Below are 20,719 nucleotides of genomic sequence, written 5' to 3'. Positions count from 1 at the left end.
GGGAAAGCTGTCAAAGGTTTCAGGCCGTGTTAGGGAGTAACAGGATCTGATGTGAGTTTTAGAACGATTACTCTAGCAGCGATGAGAAGCGTGGCTTCAAGGGAACACGTCTGGGGCCGTGAGAACAGGAAACCATGGCACATTGCCACTTCCTTCATCATGCCATTCAAGGGTGCATGTTCTAGCTCCTTTTTGCACGAATCTCAAAAGGGAATCAGATTTTTAAAAACGCTTAATCTGTGAACATATGAAATAGGACATAAATTCTTCAGGATTTTATACCTGGGAAGTAAGGATGTATGTTTCAGATGCCCATATAATTCCTCAGGGATTGAATGTAGGAGATCAAAGTTAGGGTTTTACTGTTTGGGCTAACAGTGATATGCTGGCCTCCTTCTGTTTCTCGGTAGAACTTCCAATTTGTTCTATATTCCCTCTTAACTCTTTTTATTTATTTGTCAGTGCAGTCTTTTTTCTCATTGTTTTGAGTTTTTTGTTTTTGCTTTTTTCTCCCTAGAGACAGGATGGCAGTTGAAGAAAGAGAAACGTTGAGTCAATTGGCACAAAAGCCCCTTTCCCATGGTATCTCTTCTCTTGAGGGGAATTAACCTGATGCTAACCAATTTTACTCAAGAGGAGGCATCGTTGATAACAAATATTTGTCCCAATCTCTTTGGACTCCATCTATTAATTGCCAAGTAAATTCTACTGATAGGAGCCATGTGGGTATGTGACTCTGCTCCACTTCACTGGAAACTGTTCTGTAAAGATATTAAGATTCAGTTAATCTTTCTGCTTGCTTGTCGTCGCTGAGCTTCCTCTTCATGCCTTGCACTGTGCTTGATACTGGGGACAATAGGAGAGGAAAGCTGAGTCTCTGCTTAAAAAGGCTTGTGGTATAAATGATGGGAAGTGTTTTCCTAAAACCAAGTCAATGAGGCCTAAGCAATAACACCGGTTCATATCTAAGATGGCTGTGTTATGTTGATCCTTAAACTCATGAGAGGTTTTAAAAAGCCTGATCGGATATATACAAAGAGTTTCAGATGCCGTTCTGCCAGGACTCCAGGGACATTAGAATTTTGGTCATTGACCACTGACCTTCAGTCAAGGTCTTTGAGGATAAAGATGATCTCATTCTTTGTTAACAGAATCATTTCTCTCCCTCATGTGTATAATTTTAGATGGAAAATGGAGCCAAAAGCATGTACTTGTAGAAAAATGTGTTACCCCCAAAGTTGCCACAATACACAAAATGTCCATTCTGTAAAGAACTGTAGTTATATGTGAGAGTTAGAGATTGTTTCCTCCAAATGAATAAACCATCTTGCCCAAATGGCAATAAATTTCACCTCTTCCCCATTTCACTATTTCCTATGGGCGATATTCATTCTCCAAAGTTCCCATTTAATTCCTTCTTACACTTTTTTTTTTTCTCTTTTTTGGCCGTGCCATGTGGCTTGAGGATCTGCGGATCTTAGCTCTCCAACTAGGGACCGAACCTGGGCCCTCGGCAGTGAAAGTGCCGGGTCCTAACCACTGGACCACAAGGGAATTCCCCCTTCATACATTCTTTTAAACGTTATTTGATGTAGGAGATTTACAGCAAAACTGACCGCATACTTGTGCACCAGAACCCGAGCGTAGTCCTGACCTTTATTTTCAAACCAAAATCTTTTCACATCAACTCCTCTCCTCTGCTTGCTCATTGGACTCTAGAGCCAGTGACCCTCTAATGATAAAACCAAGATATGAACCAAATCGAGCTCTGTCCTTGACTTCGCAAGGAAGTTAATCACATCTAGAGCCTGGCTCAGAGCAGGCACTGAGCAAATATTTGCTGGATAAAAGAATAAATGAAGATAATGTCTAAGGAGTTGTGAGTTAGTTTGAGTTTTCTTGAGCTAAACTGAGGACTCTGGCAGATTTAAGACCCTTGAATGACAAGCTGAGGAGGTTATATTCTCATTTCTGCTTTCAGTCAGCAAGTTTTTGAGACCCACCCCACTCTAGGAATAATAGTCTCACTTCCTCTTGACCAAAGGCACTTGGGGTTCCTCTGCTCTTGGGTTCCTAAGGAGGGAGTTCACTGGTCACAGTCCCTGCCCCTTGCTTCAGCCCAGGTCGGGGCTAGTGTAAGGGCGGGTCTGCAGTGGCATCAAAGTTATTAGTAAAGAGAAAGCCAAGAAGGAACAGAAGCATACACTCTCTTCCTCCTTCTCTTTTCTTTCACTATTTCACCCTAACTGTCACCATTTCCCTAGAGTGGGTTCCCACTCCCACTTCATTCTACCCTGTCCTCCGAGTTCCTCTGCAGAACATTCCAGAAGAGCTGGTTTTCCTTTGAAATACAGATGACCCTAATTCCTGTTTATTGTTGGCAGGAATGCAAAATGGTGCAGCCACTTCGGAAGACAATTTGGCAGCGTCTCACAAAAATAGACATACTCTTACCATGCAATCCAGCAGTGTGGCTCCTTGGTATTTATCCAAAGGAGTTGAAAACTTAAGTCCGCACAAAAACCTGAACACGGATGTTTACAGCGGCTTTACTGATAATTGCCAAAACGTGGAAGCAACCGAGATTGAGTAGGTGAATGGTACCTTCAGACAATGGAATATTATTCAGTGCTAAAAAGAAATGAGCCATCAAGACGTGAAGGAACTTTAAAAAACATGTTACTAAGTGAAAGAAGCCAATCTGAAAAGCCTGCATACTGTATGATTCCACCTTTACGACATTCTGGAAAAGGCAAAACTATGGAGGCAATAAAAAGATGAGTGGTTCCTGGGGGTGGGCGGCAGGGAGGGTGACTAGGCAGAGCACAGATGACTTTTAGGACAGTGAAATTATTCTGTATGATACTATATGATAGATACATTTCATTATATTCTTTACTTTTATTATTATTTTGTTGGCCGCACTGCATGGCTTGTGGGATCTTAGTTCCCCAACCAGGGATCTAACCCACACCCTCGGCAATGAAAGCACGGAGTCTTAACCACTGGACCGCCGGGGAATCCCCTATACATGCCATTACATGTTTGTCCAAACCCATAGGATGTACAACACCAAGAGGGAACCCTAAGTTAAATGATGGACTTGGGGCGATAATGATGTGTCATTGTAGGTTCACCAGTTGTAACAAAGGTACCACTCTGGCAGGGGAGGCTGTGCGTATATGGGGACAGGGGAGATGTGAGAAATCCCTGTACTTTCTGCTCAATCTTGCTGTGAACTTAAAATTGCTCTAAAAAAATAAAGTCTATTCAAAACATACATAGATGGGTAGTTAGATGATACAGCTGTAGATGTAGATATAGATACAGATATAGATATAATTATAGATATAGAAATGAACTTTACTTCAGACCTTTGAGTACATGAAAACCTATTTTTAGCCCAAGGTTTCCTGGGCTAAAGAGGAGTGGGGAGGATTGAAGAGGAAGATTAAGGAAAAAGCCTTGCAAAAGCCTTGTGCTTGCTTCCAGCACAGGTAAGTAGGTGAAAAATCACAGGCTGTTTTCTGTTACTCAATGGGCCCCCCAACCAAAAAAAAAAAAAAAAAGACATTGGTCTGATCAGAAACATTAGCTGCTACCAGTGGAAGAGCATGCAGGCTGGCTAGTCTCTCATTCTGGGAAAGGAAGGGCAACGGGAGATGGGCCCTGTGCTTGGAGACCCAGCCCTCTGTATCTCGGATCACTTTTCCTGTACCCTTCCATTGGATTCCCAGGTCTGTGGTTCCCGGATTACCCTAGACACCAAGGGCCACCTGCATCAGAATCACCTGACACGCTTTATAAAAAGTCAGATTCTCAGGTCAAGCTCCCAGAAAACCAAGTTCAGCCATTCAGGGATAGGATCCAGGAATTTTCCAGAAGTTCCCAAGGCACTCAAGTGCAGCCGGGTTTCAGAAGCAAAAAACCCTTGTTGCCGAGGGAGTCCTAGTGCCTGCTGCTGGAAAGGGAATGGGGAAGGAAGGGAGGAGGGAAACAAATGGAGGGATGTTTATCTGATGTTCCTGGATGTAATTTAAAAGATATTCTTCTGGAGAAGCATCATTCGTCATGGAAATCCTATGCCAAGGGACTGCTAGTTCTGCACTGGAGGGAATTTGTGAGCCTGCCTGGGACCCACAAATGCATATTTGAGTCAGCAAGAAAATTCAGAGTTCAAAACAATGAATGCCAGATTTCCAATAAAGACGGAATCTCTATTCTCAGATTTTTGCCCTTTGAAAAGTTGGGACTTCTGCTGCAAGATGCTGTGGCCCTGACTTGTGACCCAGTTCTGATCATTAGATTTCTCCTTTGTTTTGAGACTAAGTCATCATCTCCACCCCTTTTCTTCTGTCCCCATGTTTTCCCTGTGGTCCCCTTCCAAGTCCTTCTCAGCTTTCCCCTCTTCCTTTAGAGGAGCTACTTGCCAGACGCTGGCCTCTTCCTTCAGATGATCTTATTCTTGTTTCACAACAACTCTGGGAGTTTGGTGCTGTAATGTTACAGATGAAGAAAGGGGGGCTCCAACAGATTCAGTGACTTGCTAAAGGACACACTGGGAAGTGGCTCTACTCCCATCTTGCCCCCTAGTTTTGACACCTAGGACCCTGTCTAGGCCTCCTACTCAGAACACCAGTCCTTCAGACCCGGGCCCTACCTTGCTTTCCTACGTTGTCACCTCAGATTTGAATGCCCTGCTCTTGAACCCAAGCCTGGAGGTGGGTGCACAGCTGCCTCTCCGATGTCCTTGCTGCTCACTGACTGCCTCTGGCTCTCACACCAGTATCCCAGACCCCTCTCGCTAAGTGTGGGTTTCGTCTGATGAGGCCGGATCCCCAGATCCCTGCTGCATTAGGGAAAACCCAGTTCTTCTCCTGTGTTTCTCCTTTACTCTCACACAACTTCCGCATGCACACTTCTGACACTAGATGTGTGGGGTTATTCTCCCATCAAGCAATTCTCTGACACCAGCTGGGTGTCCTATACTTTAATTCAATTCTGACACTGTCTACCCGGAGAGAGCACCAGTTCCCATAGGTTAAGGGCTCAGTCCCATGAGACTGCCCCCCCACTTCAGATGCCAACTGAAAGTAGTAGGTCTCCAGGTCACCCCCACTTCTGTCCAATTTGGCTATAAATCAGAGGTTCCCACCACCCCCTCCTCTAATTCAACTGATTTGCTAGAATGGCTCACAGAACTCAGGGGAACACTTATGTTTACCAGTTTATTAAAGGATCTGATAAAGGATACAGATGAAGAGCCAGATGAAGAGATACATAGGATGAGATCTGGGAGGGTCCAAAGTGCAGAAGCTTCTGTTCCTGTGGAGTTGGGGTCCATCACCCTCCTGGTGTGAATGTTCTCACCAGCCTGGAAGCTCACTGAACTCCCTACCCTTGGGATTTTGTGGAGGCTTTCTCACATAGGCATGAGCAATTATTAACCCCACTTCCAGCCCCTCTCCCCTCATGGGGTGGGGGTGGAGGGGGGGCAGTGCATCTGCAAGCTTCTAATCACAGCTTGGTCTTTCTGGTGACCAGCCCTCATTAGAACAAGAGATGTTCCTAGTGCTCTTATCACTTAGGAACTTACAAGGGTCTTCAGAGTTCTGTGTCAGACACCAGGGCAGAGGCCAGTGTGTATGTTTCTTACTATTTACACCTGCCCAGCTTTCTATTGCCGGACTAGATTGCTGAGGATGAGCCAGAAAAATACATGCTGCTTACTATTAGAACAAGCTTTGAACTCAGCTCTGACCCTTTTCCCTAGACTCACCTTGCTTCCTATAACTGGCCTTCCAAGAGTGAGGAATCAATCCAAAAGAAGTTGCCTTGGTCCAATTATTAAGCACAATTCTTCTCGTTTAATGCTTCCCTAAAAGCTCCATGTCCTGCTGGAGTGGCAGCCCCCTTTCTGTTTCCTAGATCAGTGGTATCCAAACTGCGGCCTGTGGAGCTCTGCTCCGTGAAAACTTGTCAAGTGGTAAACGGACACACATCATTATAAGGGTATTCATTTCCAGATCCTCAACATTTTTTTTTTTTTTTTTTTTTTTTGCGGTACGCGGGCGTCTCACAGCTGCGGCCTCTCCCGTTGCGGAGCACAGTCTCCGGACGCGCAGGCTCAGCGGCCATGGCTCACGGGCCCAGCCGCTCCGCGGCACGCGGGATCCTCCTGGACCAGGGCACAAACCCGCGCCCCCTGCAGCGGCAGGCGGACTCTCAACCACTGCACCACCAGGGAAGCCCCCCAGATCCTCAACTTTTATAGGTACTTTTTCCTAAAACCAATTTGCCTGAGGATCTGCCTGCATTTATGTCAGATGTTCTCCCATCTCATAAACTTTCCACATTCCATGTCTTACTGTGGTGCTTTGCATGGGGTAAAAACAACAACAAAAAGGTACTACAAAATATTGATTTGGGGACTTCCCCGGTGGCGCAGTGGTTAAGAATCCGCCTGCCAATGCAGGGGGCACAAGTTCGATCCCTGGTCTGGCAAGATCCCACATGCTGCGGAGCAACTAAGCCCGTGCTCCACAACTACTGAGCCTGCGCTCTAAAGCCTGAGCGCCACAACTACTGAAGCCTGCGTGCCTAGAGCCCGTGCTCCGCAACAAGAGAAGCCGCTGCAATGCGAAGACGGTGCACTGCAACGAAGAACAGCCCCCACTTTCTACAGCTAGAGAAAGCCCGTGCGCAGCAAGGAAGACACAATGTCGCCAAAAATAAGTTTAAAAAATAAAAATTAAAAAAATATTGATTTGGTGGAAACTTTTGTATCGAGATATAATTGATGTCTTAGTTTCAGGTGTACTACATCATGATTCAATACTTGAATATATTGTGAAATGATCACCACAAGTCTAGTTATCATCCATCACCACACATAGCTACAATTTTTTTCCCCTTGGGATGAGAATACTGCATCATTACATCCCCAGGACTCATTTATTTTATAACTGAAAGTTTGTACCTTTTTGACTACCTTCACCCATTTCACTCACCCTCCATCCCCTTAGGGGATTTCCCCTATCCCCCTTAGGGGGAAACTCTAATGGTTTCTAAGGCAAGTTAACTCACAGATCTTTCTGGCCTTCTTTATAAGTATTCCTGATAAGGGAGAAGAAACAAGGATATTTTGGCTCCTCTTAAGAGGTTTTGAATTCTATAAAGCAGAAATGGGGGTGCATATATCTTTTCTAATTAATGTTTTTGTTTTCTTCAGCAAAATACGGAGGGGTGAAATTGCTGGATCATATGGTAGTTTTGTTTTTTATTTTCTGAGGAAACTTCATACTGTTTTTCATAGTGGCTGCACCAATTTACATTCCCACCAAAAGCGCCACCAGGGAAGCCCCAACCTCTCCATATCTTTGTCAACATTTGTTATTATCTGTATTCTATTTTAGCCATCCTAATAGTTGGAAAGTGGTATCTCATTGTGGTTTTTGTTTGTTTGTTTGTTTGTTTTTTTATTTGCGGTAAGCAGGCCTCTCACTGTTGTGGCCTCTCCCGTTGCGAAGCACAGGCTCCAGATGCACAGGCTCAGCGGCTATGGCTCACGGGCCCAGCCGCTCTGTGGCATGTGGGATCCTCCCGGACCAGGGCACGAACCCGTGTCCCCTGCATCGGCAGGCGGACTCTCAACCACTGTGCCACCAGGGAAGCCCCTCATTGTGGTTTTGATTTGCATTTCCTTGATGACTAATGATGTTGAGCATCTTTTCATGTGCTTATTGGTCATGTATATATATTCTTTGGGGGAATGTCTATTCAGATTCTTTGCCAATTTAAAAATTGGTTTATTTGTCTTTTTACTATTGAATTGTAAGAGTTACTTACATATTCTAGATATAAGTCCCTTGTCAGATATATGATTTGCAAAAATTTTCTCTTGACAATGTGATTTTTGACATGTAACTCAGAAAGAATTCAAAGAGTTGAGTAGCACTGATATAACAAGACTCGTTCCACTCACATATATTGGGTTGGCCAAAAAGTTCCTTTGGTTTTTAAGTAAAAATAAAAGACACATTCTTCATTTTCACCAAGAACTTTATTGAACAACATATTCACCCTTTTGTTCCACTACCTTCTGCCATTTTTCAGGCAACTTCACAATCCCATCTTCCCAAAACTTTTTATCTGTTTGAGCAAAGAACTGTTCCAGGTGCTTTTACAGTCTTCCAGGGAATTGAAATTTTTTCCATTAAGAGAATTTTGTAAACACCGAAATAAATGGAAATCTGAAGGTGCAATGTCTGGTGAATATGGTGGACGAATCACAACTTCCCAGCCAAGCTCTAACAGTTTTTGCCTGGTCATCAAAGAAACGTGCGGTCTTGCGTTATCCTGATGGAAGATTATGTGTTTTCTGTTGACTGATTCTGGATGCTTTTTGTTGAGTGCTGCTTTCAGGTGGTCTAATTGGGAGCAGTACTTGTTGGAATTAATCATTTGGTTTTCCGGAAGGAGCTCATAATAGAGGACTCCCTTCCAATCCCACCATATACACATCACCTTCTTTGGATGAGACTGGCCTTTGGTGGGGTTGGTGGTGGTTCATTTCACTTGCCCCATGATCTCTTCTGTTCCACATTATTGTACAGTATCCACTTTGCATCACCTGTCACAATTTGTTCTAAAAACGGAACGTTTTCCTTACGTTTAAGTAGAGATTCGCTGGCGGAAATATGGTCAAGGAGGTTTTTTTCGCTTAACTTATGTGGAACCCAAACATCAACGTGATGAATTTAACCAAGCTGGTGCAAATGATTTTCAACACTTGATTTGGGTATTTTGAGTATGTCTTCTATCTCCTGCATGGTATATTGTTGATTGTTCTCAATTAATGTCTTGGTTTGATTGCCATCAACTTCAACTGGTCTACCTGACTGTGGAGCATCGTCCAGCGAGAAATCTCCAGCATGAAACTTGGCAAACCACTTTTGACATGTTTGATCAGTCACGGCACCTTCTCCATACACTGCACAAATTTTTTTTACCTTTCTTGAAATAATAAAGCATAAATGGCTGAAAATGTTGCTTTCTTTCTTCCATCTTCAATATTAAAATGGCTACACAAAAATTCACCAATTTTGATGTCTTTTTTTAATTGCACGCTGATATGACAGCTGTCACATACAATCTAACAAAATTGTTTTGACTGAAGTTAAAGACAACAAACCATCTTATGGAAAAAATAAACGAACATTTTGGCCAACCCAATATTTATATAAATGAGATTTCTTAGCCCTTATATTTACAAGATAAAATATAGGAATAGAATTCATCCTGAATCCTCTTAATTCTAGCAGTAAATCATTATTTATCCTTGGATACAGGGGAATGTAAAAACGTAGCCTTGTTCATCTTGAATAATAATTCTCATTAAACATTCTAGCTAAAATTTACTTTTTATGTTTAATAATTTTTATATACATTTCTAATATACTTATGTTGTTTTGACCTATTGTGTACTAACAATTGTAAGGATCAGTTAATGTAGAAGAAACTTTTAAAAATCAGAGCTTTGTGGCCTTAGTATATTAAGTAAATCGTAGAATTTAAATACATATTTTTTTGTTTGTTTCAGATAGTATTACAGGGAAATCAATAAAAGATCATCAAGCGTGAACTATTTACAACAAATGTTAATATTTACAAGATGCTAGAACTCAGACTTTTTGGAATATTTGAATTTATATACTGAAATTCTTCAAAATTCTTTAAGGTGGAATATGAACAAAGGAGTTTGAGAATCATTTTTCTAGCAGTAGTCTACTTCTTTCCGTCTTTAATCTCCATTAGAATGCCCTTTCCTGAGGGTGGGGAATTGGGGCTGAGTGGTCTTAGATTCCCTGAGAGTTATCAAGAGTTCCCAACCTGGGTCTCTGATACTTGTGTGCCTTGCGAAATTGCACGTAAAATTGCACGTAAAATATAAGTGTACATATACATACACTCCCCCACTCCAGTTGATCTGTAATATTCAACTGATTTTTCATAAGGTCTGTGACCTAAAACGTTTAAGAACTACTGTAACTGCTACCTTCCTCTCACCCGCCTATTAGTATACCTCATTTATCTCATGCTAGGCCTTTCTCTTGGGTACCAATTAATCACTTGTTGCCTTTACCATACCGCTATTATCGTCTGCCTGCTGGATATCATCTGCAGTTTTGTGTCTTCTCCCAAGGATCACCCGATCCCAGGAATTAGGGCAAGTTCCAGATACCAGTCTTTCCATTATGCTCTAGTGGAACAGAGTTAAACAAATCCGGAATGGCCTTTCTATTCATTTATTTAACGAATACTTAACAACATGCCTCCTGATATGCCAGGTACTATTCTAAAGGCTAGGAATACAACGATGAACAGGCAGACAGGTCTTTCCTCTCCCAGTGTTTCTCTTCTGGAAGAGGAAGGCTAAGAACTAAATAAGAAACACACAAGATTATTTTGGGCAGAAGTAAGTACTGTGAAGAAAACAAACCCGGGTGATGTGACAACGAGTGTTATGAAGAAGTAGGGTTCAGTTGGAAGGTCAGGACTCTTTAAGGAGCTAACATCGGAGCTGAAGCCTGAGTGGTGAGAAGAAAGTAGCCGAGAGGTGAACATAGTTGGTGCAAAGGCCACCAGGAGGAAGGAGGTTGGTGTTTCTGGGGAATTTCCAAGCCAGAGCTTGGAAAGTACTGAGCAGAAGAGGTGAGGTTGGAGAGGCGTTTCATCCCGAGTGCAACAGTAAGCCAATGATGTGTTTTAAGCAGAGGAGGAACTGATCTGGTTTATATTTTAAGACAAAATCCTTCTGGCTACTTTGATAAAAATGGATTGTATGGGTTCAAGAGAAGAAATAGAGAAAGCAGTTAGGCTACCATGGTAGTAGAGGCCAGAGATTATGGTGACTTGGACTGGGGTGGAGATGATATAAATGGGAAAATTCAAGATATACTTTGGAGGTGGAGCTGATAGGACTTCTAAATGGTCTGGATAGAATTGTGAAGGAAAAGAGAAGAGTTAAGGATGACTCCTAGGAAGTTAGTTTTGAACAAGTGGGTGAATGACGCAGTAGATTTAAAGATACTATTTGGGAATGTTTGGAACACCTATTAAACAGTTAAGTGACAAAGTGGAGTAGCTTTAGATACATGAGCCTGTAGTTAGAAATGTGGTCAGGGTAGAGATTATTATGGGAGTCAGGAGCTTATGGATGGTATTTAAAACCACTGTGGCAGGCTGAATAATGTCCCCCTGAATATGTCCATGTCCTAAGTCCTGGAATCTTAAAGAACCTACTGTGTATGAAGGCACTTAAAATCTGTCACTTGTAAGCCTCACAACAACCCAAGGTAGGTGTTATTATCCTCCACTTGGCAGATGGGGAACTGGAGGCTCAGAGAAGTGGAAAGCCCTGTTTTGCACTGTGCTTTGAGACAGGTCCAGCTTACCTACCGCCTCGGCTGCCCCAAAACCTGCCTTATAAAATGCATTTCTACGCGGCCTGTCCCATTCTTTGTCTAGCTCTGGCATATTATTTTTCTCACCTTCAGAGCCCTTGCCAGCCCAATTACACCACAGAGACCGTGACCACTCCTCAGCTAGCTTGTTAACTGTGGAAGGGCTTAGTGGGATTATCACATAACCAACTACTCCGCATGCCAGGCCCTTTGCCAGGCACCTAACATGCATTCACAAATCACAGATTACTCTATCCATCGTCTCTGGAGCAATCTAGAAAGGAAGGATTACTGGGGAATGGGAAGAAGTCAGGAGCAGGGGCGCCTGAGTTCAAGTCTTGGGGTGCTATAGCCCTAACTTGAAGCTAAAGTAATCCTGGTCTAGTAACTTAACCATCTAAGAAAACGAGGAGGTTAACACTACAGATCATCTCTAACCTCTATCAAGGATGCTTGCATGACAGCTTTTCTTCTTTTCCCACTCCTGGAGCTCCACTATTATGTGCAGTGGCAGGGCCGTAGCGACTGTCTGCTCCGCGATGGCTGCCCTTCAGTTCCCTGCCTTAGAGGCCAGACCCAGCCGTGACTCGGCCAGTCGCCCGGGAGGCCGCGGAGCCCCTCAGGCCAGGAGCGGTGAGAAGTGGGCGACAGGTCATTTCAGGACAAGGAAGCGATGGCTCTGAAAAACTACAACTCCCAGAAGCCCGTGGGGTTGCCAATCGGAGGCCTGTGGCTGGTGCGTCTTGGGAGCTGTGAACCACGCTTCATTGCAAGGCCGCGCCGGACAGGTAACTCGGGCGCATGCCCAGTCACGTCCCCACTAGCTCAGCTTCTTTCCTTCCTGCGGGTTACTTCTCTTTCCGGCCTCGCCCAGGAGCGCTTTTCCCCGCCCCACCTCCGCCCCCTTTTCAGGGATTTCGGGGTGGGCGGGGCCACTGGCAAGCGCGTTCCCAGGAGTGTGTACGCGCGCGTTCACGGGAGATTAAAGAGGGAGGGGACTAAATACTGGGTGTGGAAGGTGGCGAAGAGGCCGCGGATCATGGAAGGCGCATGCGTTCTAGAGGCGGTGCCGCGCGGCTTCGGGAATGGCGGAGGGGCGGGGTGGAAATGGGCTCGTGGCCTGACGCATGCGCATTGGGCCGCCAGCGCCCCGCCTCCTTTTTCAGTTTCCCCTCCTCCTCCACCACCCTTCCGGAAGTGCAGCCGCCCTGGCGCCCACCAGCGGCCACCCCCTGCGGCAGGCTCCGCCCCCGCCGGCCCCGCCCCCCCCGGCTCTCCGCCCCCTCCTCCGGTGGTGGTGCCGGGTTGCAGCGCCGGTCGTGGAGGTTTCGGTGCCCGAAGCCGGGAGCGCGGAGTCGTTCCCGGGAGCGCCGGCCAGGCTATGATCGCGGGTCCCCGGCGGCCCGCTCCGGCCAACCAGAGTCCCTGTCTCAGCTTGTGCCCGTGCCCGAGCGGTCTCCTCAGCTCGACCCCGCGGCGCAGTTGGCGGCGGCGCCCGCAGTGCGCCCCCTCCTCCGATGGCGGCAGAGATCCAGCCCAAGCCGCTGACCCGCAAGCCGATCCTGCTGCAGCGGGTCGAGGGGTCTCAGGAGGTGGTGAATATGGCCGTGATCGTGCCCAAGGAAGAGGGCGTCATCAGTGTCTCGGAGGACAGGTACGAACCGCTGCCCCTCGGCCGCGAGGAGGGGCGGGACGGGCCGGCGGTCCCAGAGCCCGCTTCAGGGGCTGTGCCTCCACGTCGGCGCGAGTGTAGAGCGCTCTCCCAAGTTGTTATTATAATGCGCATCCTGGTGCTGCCGGTGTCCAGCTGCGCGTGGCCGCCGCTGCGTGGCTCCTGAAAGCGGAGCCCGGACAGCGGCGTTCTGTCTGGCCTTGCCCGGGTGGCGCCTGCCGGGGCCAGGGTGGCCCTTGGACTAACGGTGCACCGGCCACTGGACCTTGGTCCAGCTCCTAGGACAGGAAGGGGAGAGGGTGGAGCTGCCCAGCCCTGCAGGTGTGTGCGTGGGGAGGATGCTCCAAGCCGCTTGTGTGACATAACTAAGAGGTTTTGAGAACTCTGGTATAGTTCTTAAGGCTCCAGACCCAGGAAAGCAAATGCCACTCCCTTCTCCCAGACATTCCCACCGAATCCAGATCTCCCAGACATCTTACACTGAATTCAATGAATATTGCAAGTTGTGAAGAGTATTAGGGCTTCTGCCCAGGAGAGGTGACTTCTCTGCTTTGCCCTCCTTGTCTCTTCAAGCTCAAGGGGAAGCTCCTAGAACTTTCAAGGGACCACTGCTGCAAATAGCTCTTGAGTTCCTTCCCTTTGCTTGCTTCCTGTCTTTTTGCCTAATTTTGCTTAATTTGCCAAAGTAGAACTAGTTGTTCTGCCTTTAGTATTCTCCCTTGTTTTTCAGACAGTGCGTTTTTTGCTTTAACTTAATGACCTTTAATGCAGAAATTATGCAGAGGAAGCTAGTTTCCAGAGGAATGAAGCTTGAATGTAGTAGTTATGGTTTTGATCCGGAATTGTTGCTTTTATAATATCAACTAGTATTCTAAAAAATGTCACATTATAGAGGTATATGTCAAGGAGCTTTTAACCTTAAAATAGTAGTTACGTTTTCTTAATGTAAGTTCAAATTATGCTGAGGTAGAAAATATTTTTTTCTTGGTGACTTGTAAAATTTCCAGGTAAAGGTAAAGCAACAAAGTGTTCATACTGTCTTTATAGTCATTTCAGTGCTTTGCATACAATGTGGCTTCAAAAAATATGCCTGAAAGGTCTATTCATATCATAGGTTCTTCAGTATAACTAGGATGACTATATTAATGACATATTTTTGTCTACATCATACTCCATACAAATGGCCAAATGGTGCCTGATTCACTTCCTGTGCAGATTCAAGGGAAAACATTGTAAACATACACCAATGGCAAGCAGTTTGCCAAGAACAGAAGAAATTCATGGCTGCAGTGGAATACATGGATGTAGAAACCATTTGAAATTCACGAAGAAGGCTTATGAGTGTTTAACTTTTCCATGGAGGCAAAATTCTACAAAAGAGATTGCTTCTGGACCTAGAAATTCTTTGTCACAGAATCGTGTTTTAAAAAGAATATATTGATAGACATCACTTTCTCTGTCTGTAACTACTGGAGATGAAACTGCTCAACCGAACTGCGGTAGGAAATTCATAAGTAAGTTTGTTGAATCAAGTAAGAGAGGCAGAAAGGTAGCTAAACCTAAGCTCCTTTAATAATTAGTTTTGAAACTTTTTGCTTTGGTTGATGCTTTGGGAGTAGAGGTTAGTTTTCATAGTTTTTTTTTTTTTTTTTCCTAAGTGTTCAAAGGGATCTTAGAGGTTATTTGCTGTAACGGCTTCATTTTACAGATGAGAAAATTAGGCCAGAGAATTTACCTGCCCAAATTCATGTAGCTAGTGGTGGAGCTGGGCCTGGCTCCTGTCTTCTGATTTCCATTTCACTGTGTTTATCCCGAAGGAAACAGCTTTAGTCGGGGTGCATTTCAGAGTACTTGGAGAAGCTGAAGTCGCGTATATGACAGAGAGTGAAGATAAGTTTCATTTGATTATGGGACAACATAAATGCAATGTTTAGCTATTTATTAAGCTTAATTTTCACTTTCCCAGTTTACAGTGTGATAGAAGATATTTTATTATGCAGTTGCTGTTAAATAAGTAAAGCTAGGATTTATTCTTTACGTATCTTTTTATTATTATTCAAGTTGACCAGTCTGTGTTTCTGTAGGTCATATAGTCACATGTGATAAGAACTTTGTTATTTAGAGTTCAGTTTCTATTATGGTTTCCATTAAAAGAGAACTGATCTGTATTCTTGCTTTTCAAAATCCAGTGTCACTGTCAGTTGACATAATGATAAAGATATGAAGAGAGAATATTGATTTTCATCAAAACCTACCAAGCCATTTCCATCAACCACTTCAGTTAGAAACTTAGTAGTTTTCATTCCTGAACTGTAAGGTTAAGCCACAAAATATTGTCCCATTCCTGAATGGCAGTGTCCCGTAAGTTCTTTTGAAACCTTGGTTTTCCTTTTTGACCTCTGATTCCCAATAGCCTTTGAAAACTCTTAACATTTTCCATCTATAACAGTGTTACAGGTACTTGTTATCCATTTATCTTCTTCTCCATGAATTCCCTAAGATGTTATGTGCGTCTTACTCATTGTAATATCTGTAAGGCCTAGTATGGTGGCTGGCACACAGTAGGCCCTCAAGAAACATTTGTTGTGTTGGTGACTGGTCTTTTTCTTGTTCCTGAAAGCACAGCATCTTAACTGTTGTAGACATTTCATTGATATTTGTTTGAATGAACTTTATGACAACCTGTGAAAGTTCTGTGGGACAAATGTACGGAAAAGGATTGGACTGGATGGCCTTTAAAGGTGCCTTAAAACTTTGAAAGTCAATGCATTGCTTCATTCATTCCATCAACAAACATTTGAGTCCCTACTGTGTTCCAAGCACATGTGTACACTTCATTGGTGAAAATGACAAGGTCCTTTCAAGATACTCACAATTTATTTGGGGGGGGGCAGATTTTAGAAGAAAATAAAACCACAAACTCTAAGATTTAATATTGAAAAGAGAATTTTTAGATGAGGAAGAGTATCTGGATTCCACAGCCATTGTTGTTCCCTAAATTTTACTTACCTTTGGAGGATTCTTTCACTTGGACTACCATTTTCACCCTACGGCTGCCTTTAGTCGTGGGCTGGTGATATTCTAATCTTCAGGCCCAAGAGTGGTAAAAACCCTTACCCTCAGTTAAGCACAGTTGAGCACAGTTAAGACAGACTGGACCTTTACTGGATACCAAGGGAGAAAATATAAGGAAATAGAAGAAATATAAAAACGGGAGTTCCCTGGTGGTCTAGTGGTTAGTGGTTAGGACTCGGCACTTTCACTGCCGTGGCCTGGGTTCAGTCCCTGGTTGGGGAACTCCCGTAAGCCTCACCTCACAGCCAAAAAAAAGAAAAGGAAGAAGAAATATAAAAACGGTCTGACTTACAAGTATAGATTTGTGGTGCTATCATAAAATGGAATTTGTTCTCAGAACTCACTGTCCTTATCTGAGTCTGTCTTTGCTTTGGTTGTAGCTGGATTCTGTCTCCAAAGAATATGCCCAACTTTGGTACATTGGGTTCCTCATTTCCCAGCTTCTGTCTGGACTGTCTCTTCTGAGTGACTGCCTTTTTTTTTTTTTTTTTTTTTTTTTTTGCGGTACACGGGCCTCTCACTGTTGTGGCCTCTCCCGTTGAGGAGCACAGGCTCCGGACGCGCAGGCTCAGCGGCCGTGGCTCACGGGCCCAGCCGCTCTGCGGCATGTGGGATCTTCCCAGACCGGGGCACAAACCCATGTCCCCTGCATCGGCAGGCGGACTCTCAACCACTGCGCCACCAGGGAAGCCCGTGACTGCCATTTTAACATTCCTTGCTTAGGAGTTTCCTCACAGACGTCTTGGGTGTATTTTGGTCAATATCGATCTCTAGCCTGCAACTTACCAGGGTAGCTGGTAAGCCACCTGCAGCTCCCTTGTCCAGTGGCAGCCTCTTCAAGTGTTGAAAGCCAGAAGAGACTGCTCCAGGTGGGAGCCAGCCCTGTCCAGACGTTTTAACTTTGTAAGTTCTTTATGTGCATATCTTAACACAAGTCAGCAATCTTAGAATTCATACAGAGAGTTTCTCTAGGTAATTACTATTAGACAGTTATAGAAAATTGTTCCTTCACCAGGAGTAAAAGGGGGTCAGATTTTTATCTCATATAAGGAGATGTGTTGAAGACGGGTACAAACACCATCCACTGGGGTCATCGAAGCATCTCCTCTGCTTGCACTGGTTAGAGAAGAGACCAAGGAGCTCTCCTCCAGGTGGGTCTTGCGGGATGAGTAGAAGTTCATGTGAGAAAGCTAGGGTGTTGGAAGGGGCATTCTAGCTAGAGGGGGAAGAGAAAACTCCTGGGGCACTGAGAAGCACTAGAACGAACTGGTTAAGAATGCACTCAGGAGCCATGCAACTTGAATTCAGAACTCAGCTGAGTGTCACACTTGGAGGAATCTGGAAAATTGGTGTCTCCACAGGAGTAATTGTGATAGCGAACATTCCCAAAACCTGTGAGTGCAAGAATTTGGAATTCTCTTGGGAGATAAAAAAAGAGCTGAGGGTGTGGTGGCAGGGTGTTGTGGAGGAGACCATGGGGAGGGGTCTGCAGGGGAGAGGGTAATGGGGAGGGACTGCGGAGTTTGCGTTTTCATTTTTGGCCGTGACTCGCAGCTTACTGTTTCTTAGCTCTCTGACCAGGGATCGAACCCGTGCCCCCTGCAGTGGAAGAACGGAGTCTTAACCACTGGACCGCCAGGGAAGTCCTGGGGAGGGACTGTGGAGAGCTGCCATCTTATATTCTGACTTCATTCGGGACAATTTAGGCAACATTGTTATCTGTGTTCTCTGTAGCCCCTAAGGGCACATAGGACCATGCAGTGGGTAATAATGGGAGGTCCCATTTTTGTCTCAATATATGGTCTGACCTCCAGTGCCTAGCACAGAGGAGGCAGCCCATATATATGTTCATTGAATGGATTAAGCAATGGCTGATCTATCAGCTGTTTGGAATGGAATGGGCCTGAGGAGGTTGGGAGTTTCTTAGAGCAAAGGTTTAAGTTGAACCTGAGAGAAGCTTAGCTCCTTACTTTGGGCCAGGGTAGTGTTTACAACAAGGGATAGGGGTGGGAAGCGGTTGGAATGAGAGAGTGGTTTGGGTTTTTTAAAATCTTTAAGGCCTTTTTTCCCCAACTCTGATTTTTTTTTTGGGAATATTTATTTATTCATTTTGGCTGCACCGGGTCTTAGTTGTAGCACGTGGGATCTTCGTTGTGGCAGGTTTTAGTTGTGGCATGTGGGATCTTTTTCAGTTGCGGCAAGTGGGCTTCTTAGTTGTGGCATGCAGGTGGGATCTAGTTCCCCAACCAGGGATTGAACCTGGGTCCCCTCCTGCATTGGGATCTTGGAGTCTTACCCACTGGACCACCAGGGAGGTCCCTTTTCCCAACTCTGAACCACTCTAAGAGTCACTACTTGACTATTTCTTCTTCTTCTTTTTTTTTATTGGAGTAATAATTTTTATTGGAGTACGGTTGATTTACAATGTTCTGTTAGTTTCTGCTGTACGGCAAAGTGAATCAGTTATACATATACATATAGCCACTCTTTTTTAGATTCTTTTCCCATATAGGTCATTACAGAGTATTGAGTAGAGTTCTCTGTGCTATACAGTAAGTTCCCATTAGTTATCTCTTTTAATATATATAGTAATGTGTATATATCAATCCCAGTCTCCCAATTTATCCCTCCCCTTCCCCTTGGTAACCATGTTTGTTTTCTACGTCTGTGATTCTGTTTCTGTTTTGTAAGTAGGTTCATTTATGACTATTTCTTGAAAAGATCTGTTAAAATATCATTTATAAATCCTCATACTATTGGCTCATACCATTGATTCTTTTCACTGTGAAATTGTACTGTCTCGGTTCTCTGGTTGAAACCATTAGTTTTCACTAAATACTTAGACCTTGGATCAGTTCAGTTGAGCTCATGGAGTTTTATGTACCATGCATTTTATAACACTTGCATCAAAACATTTTGTAAATGCAAATCAAAGTTTTTCCCAATGTGCAAGCATAATTCTGAAAGTTGAGGACTTCCTAGAGTGATGGCGTGAGGTCTCTGAAGTTGACAAAGTTAGAAGCCATCTGAACTATTTTTTGAGTGTGTCAAGTCTCTATTTAATGGCATAAAATTAATAAACTTTCAACTATGCACTAGAGATTCATCACTTGGAAGTAGTAATTGCTGGTTTCAAGGTTCCAAAATGGGAATTTGCCCCATATGATTTTGAAAATTAGACCTTTACCCTGAATTCAGAGCATGAGGCAGGCTTCATGTCAGCAAATCTGTCTGGAAACAGGCTGCCTCTGGGTCTCTAAAGGTCAGAATACAAATTGTCTTTTTAAGAAAAAATTCACTATGGGAAAGCTGTTTAAGGAGGTTCGCTAGAGGGGCTTAGCTTCTAGTGACCCCAAAGCTCCTGAGGGTTCTGAATTTCCTACTTGATTTACATAGTTAAACCAGACTCTATCCAGGACCTCAAAGATCTTAATCAGGATACATTCATCTGGATATTGCAAGATAGTGGAAAATGTGTGACGCTCCTAAAGTGAGTGACTCTCAGATTTTGAAATCCTGAGCAGCTATCTTGTATCTCAAGTGTTGCTAAACTTACTTTGAAAAAGAAAAATAGGTAAAGAATCATAGGACAGTAGTAGCCATAAGAGACTTCAGACAGTTGATCTTTTTCCAAGCAAACAAAATCAAAACTTTAAAAATGGAAATACTATTTTTTCCTTGCACAGCATCTTTCGCTGGCTCTGTTTTCAGTTTGAATTTGCCTTTGAGAGGGAGAGATTTTATGTTTGTTGCCGAGAGCTGTCTGGATGTCCTTACAAAGTAACAGCTTTGGGGAAATTAAAACAGCACCATTTAGAAATCAATAAGTAAATGGTGCTTTAAGACAAAATAAGTAGTGATCTCTTGATATCTGTAACACTAAACTAAGTTATATTCAGTGTATACGTACCATCAAGCCAAGCTGTTTTTCTCAATTACAGTATCAGAATGGAAGGAATTCAAAAGCAGGCAGCACTCGTTTATTTTTATGTGAGTAGGTCTCCCAAGGAGAGTGCCACAATTAACCTAGAAATTCCCTAATGCAGAAAAAATAACTTCCCTCTTGCAACTTCAGTAAGCAGTCTCATTAACTTTTTTTTTTATTTAAAGGGCCGGGGTCCTCCCCATCCAAATGCTTCATTTAGTCATTAGTCTGAAAAATTGATTCAGAGATGTAAGTAACAAGACCAAAAGAGAAAAAAAGTCATCCTACTTGTCTCTTGGCAGGGAGTGCTGCTTTGTGCTCTCATGTGCCTTTCATTTAAGGAATCTTGGAAAAGAACTGGACTGGGAGTCTGTTCTCCGCTCAGCCCTGCATTGACCTTGGGCATTGGGCATTTCATTGCTGTAAACCTCAGTTTCTCCATCTGGCAGAGGAGAGCCTAGGATTTCCTGGCTGTGACTTTGACACTGTGATGTACCCACATAAGGACTAGATAAGTGTAAAGTCTCTGCAGACCCATCGTCCTACACCTGGAGCTGAAGAAAGTGTGCAGAGGGGGCAAAA

The 20,719-nt window shown here is 44.0% G+C and overlaps 1 protein-coding gene across 1 annotated transcript in view; it reads left to right on the top strand.

Moving 5' to 3' along the window:
• The first annotated feature begins 12,738 nt into the window (after window positions 1-12,738).
• WDFY2 (WD repeat and FYVE domain containing 2) overlaps window positions 12,739-20,719 on the top strand; it is a 171,840-nt gene continuing 163,859 nt past the window's right edge. Inside the window, exon 1 of the mRNA XM_065896046.1 lies at window positions 12,739-13,119. Coding sequence (XP_065752118.1) covers window positions 12,983-13,119 — 137 coding nt within the window. The 5' untranslated portion in view covers window positions 12,739-12,982. The remainder of the gene's footprint in view (window positions 13,120-20,719) is intronic.

This window comes from Phocoena phocoena, chromosome 18 (assembly GCF_963924675.1).
Source record: "Phocoena phocoena chromosome 18, mPhoPho1.1, whole genome shotgun sequence".
NCBI classification, from domain to species: Eukaryota; Metazoa; Chordata; class Mammalia; order Artiodactyla; family Phocoenidae; genus Phocoena; species Phocoena phocoena.
This window is presented reverse-complemented; position numbering and strand designations above follow the sequence as displayed.